This window comes from Hipposideros armiger, unplaced genomic scaffold (assembly GCF_001890085.2).
Source record: "Hipposideros armiger isolate ML-2016 unplaced genomic scaffold, ASM189008v1 scaffold_94, whole genome shotgun sequence".
Taxonomy (NCBI): Eukaryota; Metazoa; Chordata; class Mammalia; order Chiroptera; family Hipposideridae; genus Hipposideros; species Hipposideros armiger.
This window is the reverse complement of record NW_017731444.1, coordinates 1,212,085-1,215,110: the sequence shown is the minus strand read 5'-3', so window position 1 is coordinate 1,215,110 and position 3,026 is coordinate 1,212,085. Positions and strand designations below refer to the sequence as shown.

General features: G+C 49.6%; 1 protein-coding gene across 1 annotated transcript; it reads right to left on the bottom strand.

Annotated features, from left to right (window-relative positions):
• Positions 1 to 2,047: 2,047 nt before the first annotated feature.
• Positions 2,048 to 3,003, bottom strand: PDYN (prodynorphin). The gene is made up of 2 exons (XM_019645679.1): positions 2,935 to 3,003; positions 2,048 to 2,683 (listed from the first exon to the last, which is right to left on the bottom strand). The coding sequence occupies exons 1-2, from the start codon at positions 3,001 to 3,003 to the stop codon at positions 2,048 to 2,050; spliced, it is 705 nt and encodes a 234-aa protein (XP_019501224.1).
• Positions 3,004 to 3,026: the final 23 nt, after the last annotated feature.

The following is a 3,026-nucleotide window of genomic DNA, read 5'->3' as shown; positions in this document are numbered from 1 at the left end:
TCCCACCTCTGGGCCTTTGCACATGCTGTTCCCTCTGCCTGGAAAACCCTTCCTATCCTCCTCAGTTACCTGTCATTTACATCTTAGATTAAACATCACTTTGTCCAGGCAGCTTTCCCTGATATCCTACACTGGGTGGGAAGCCCCTCCTTTGTATTGTCCCAGCAACTTGTGCCTCCTCCATCAAAACATTCCACTGTTTGGTAATTAGCTGTACGAGGCTTTAGGCTTTGTTTCCATGAAGGCTTTAGACTTTGTCTTGTCTTCATCTCTGAAATATTCTGTGTTCCTCAAACATGCCTTGCTGGCTCCTACCTCAGGGCCTTTGCACTTTCTGTTGCTCTGTCTGTTGCACTCTGCCCTGATTTTCCCACAGCTCGCTCCTTCTTATAATCCAATGCATTAAATGTCACATCACCCATGAGGCATTGGCTGACTCCTGTATTTAAAGGGGCTTCCTGGGTCTCACATCACTCTTGCTTCATGGGCATCACCATCTCATACTGTCCTATTGTTTGATGTGTGTTATTGCTGTTGTTTGTCATCATCTCCCCCACTCAAATGTTAGCTCCGTAGGGGCACAGACACTAACGGTCACGGTCCCTGCTGTATCCTAGGCCCTATAATCCTGACTAATACATAAGAGGCCCTCAGTAAATACTTAGGCGGATAAATTAATGCTTCACAAATACTCTATTAAAAACTGCCCCTTTCATAGTTAACTCCTTATAAACCAAATATGAAAAGTCAAAGCCATTCAAATGGCATTACGAGGCAGTTTTCCCAGCTGGAAATGGGGTGATCCCCCAAGACACCTGCCTGGGGCAGGGCTCCATGCTGCTACCAGCCTGGTCCTGTATCCTCATGCCTCTAATGCCACTGTCAGGGCTGGCTGTCCTCCTTCCGTCCTCCATGTGCCCTATTTCTGCCAACTGCCCTGTTTGCTCACATGTTCAAGGGGTTTAGAAGATTCCATCACACGGCCCCAGAGCCCCATGCTGTATCCCAGATCCAGTTCCCTTAGAACACACAGTAGGTTCCCTCACCAAGGCCTGCCTGATAGTGATCCCAGCCACCATTCATGAAGCCCTTACTGTGCTTCAGGCCTTGAGCTAAAGCCCTAAATCCATCGTCTCATTTATTCTTCCCCAGTGAAGTGGGCACTTCCGGTTCTGTGACTTGCCCATCCCTTCCGTGAGCAGTGAAGCTGGGATGCAAGGCTGTTTTGTTTGACTCCCCACACGTGTGCCCTTAATGATTACAATTTCTAGAACACCTGATTCGCTACCAGCTGAATCCTCCAGGAGGCTCAGAGGGCCCTATGCACAGGTCGTTGACTTATAAATTGTTCTCAATCCACCCACCAACTCTGAGAGGTGGGTATCATTATCCCCGCTTTATAAATGAGAAAACTGGTGCTCTGAGAGGCTTGGTCAATCTCCTAAGGTTGCAGAGCAATTAAAAGTGAGAACTCATGTCCGTCTGCCTCTCTTTGGCCAGGCAAGGTCTGCTCTCCTAAGCAGGGGGGCTCAGAGAAGAAAACTCAGGGAAGTGGCCTGTGTCTATCGCATGTCTCTCTCCTGTCCTCGAGTTTCTCTCACGCTCTATCAGCTGCCGAGCGGATTTGGGTTCCAGGCGAGAAAGCTGTGCCACTTACATGCAGATACAAAGCAGGCAGTTCATGTTTTCTCAGATACTAGTGATGGCTGGGCTGGGCTGGCCTGTTGCAAGATTAGCAGTGAATTAACCAGCTGGGGAGAGAAGCCTATACCCACCCTCTCATTCCTGGCCAGATGTTCCCCACACAGCTTGGCTGCTGTAGTAGGAGGCCCTTTTTGAGACCTCTTTGTCCTGGGCAAAACTAGTTCAGCATCCTTTCCTTTCATCCATTACCTTTATGTTTAATAATAATAATTCTAGCTTGTCCAATGGTTGTTAAGCACTTAAAATGTTCACAGTAATTCTCCGGATGAATTCATTTATACTCGTAGCAACTTCATGGGGTGAGAACCATTGTCATGCCCATTTTACAGATGAGGAAAATGAATTAAGACACCTGCCAAGATTCTAAGGCTAGTAAATGGCNAGACCGAGTTACCACCTTGAACTGCCGCCGGAGAAAACCGCCATAGCGCTTCTGATTATCCCACTTGAGTTTGGGACGGATGCGCCGCAAGAAACCTCCATAGCGTTTATACAGGTCCTCATGGCCCACCCTATCCCCTAACCCATCTCCCTCCCCAGCCACCTCTGAGCTCCTCTTGGGGTATTTGCGCAAGAAGCCCCCATAGCGTTTGACCTGCTCCTTCGGGTCCCCCTCATCAGAATCCAGTGTTGCAGCTTCCATGGTGCCATCATTCAGCTGGGTGTCCCCCACCAGCTCTGACTCTGCTCCCTGCCCCAACCTGCCAGAGAGACCTCTGAGCTTCTCTGCCAGGCTCCTGCTCAAAGCTTTCTCCTCCGTTGGGGTGCTGAGGAGGAATCTGTTTTTCTCCAGCTCTTTCAGGGAGGGCCCCATGCTCTTGGCCAGTTCACTATAGGGCTCTTCCAGAACCGCCTTGCTCTCCGAGTCTTCCTTGTCATGGAGCCCAAGAGGGAAAAGGGTGAAAAAAGACAGAAGGCCCTGGCACCTCTCCCACTCCTCAGCGGGCAGCAGAGCAGCCTGGCATTCCAGGGAGCAAATCTGCAAAAGACCCCAAAAGACCACAGTAGTAATGTCACCCCCATCAAACGGTCAAGGCACACATACCCCCCTTCCCCCAGAGTCCTCAGTTCAATGTTTGAGAAAATCAAAATTAGCTGCCATCACTAAGCCTCCCACCCCCAACTGCCCCCTTTAATGTTTCCAATGGTGCATAAAGGTAGGTGACATTGTGCACATGTGGAAGATGAGGAAACCCACGTGGAGAAGTGAAACAGCTTTCCCAAAGGCACATGGCTACAGGTGGCAATGCCAAATTTGGAAGTAAGATCTTCCCATAGTGCTCTGCTGAGGTCACCCATCATTTCCACTTCTGACTCCAGAA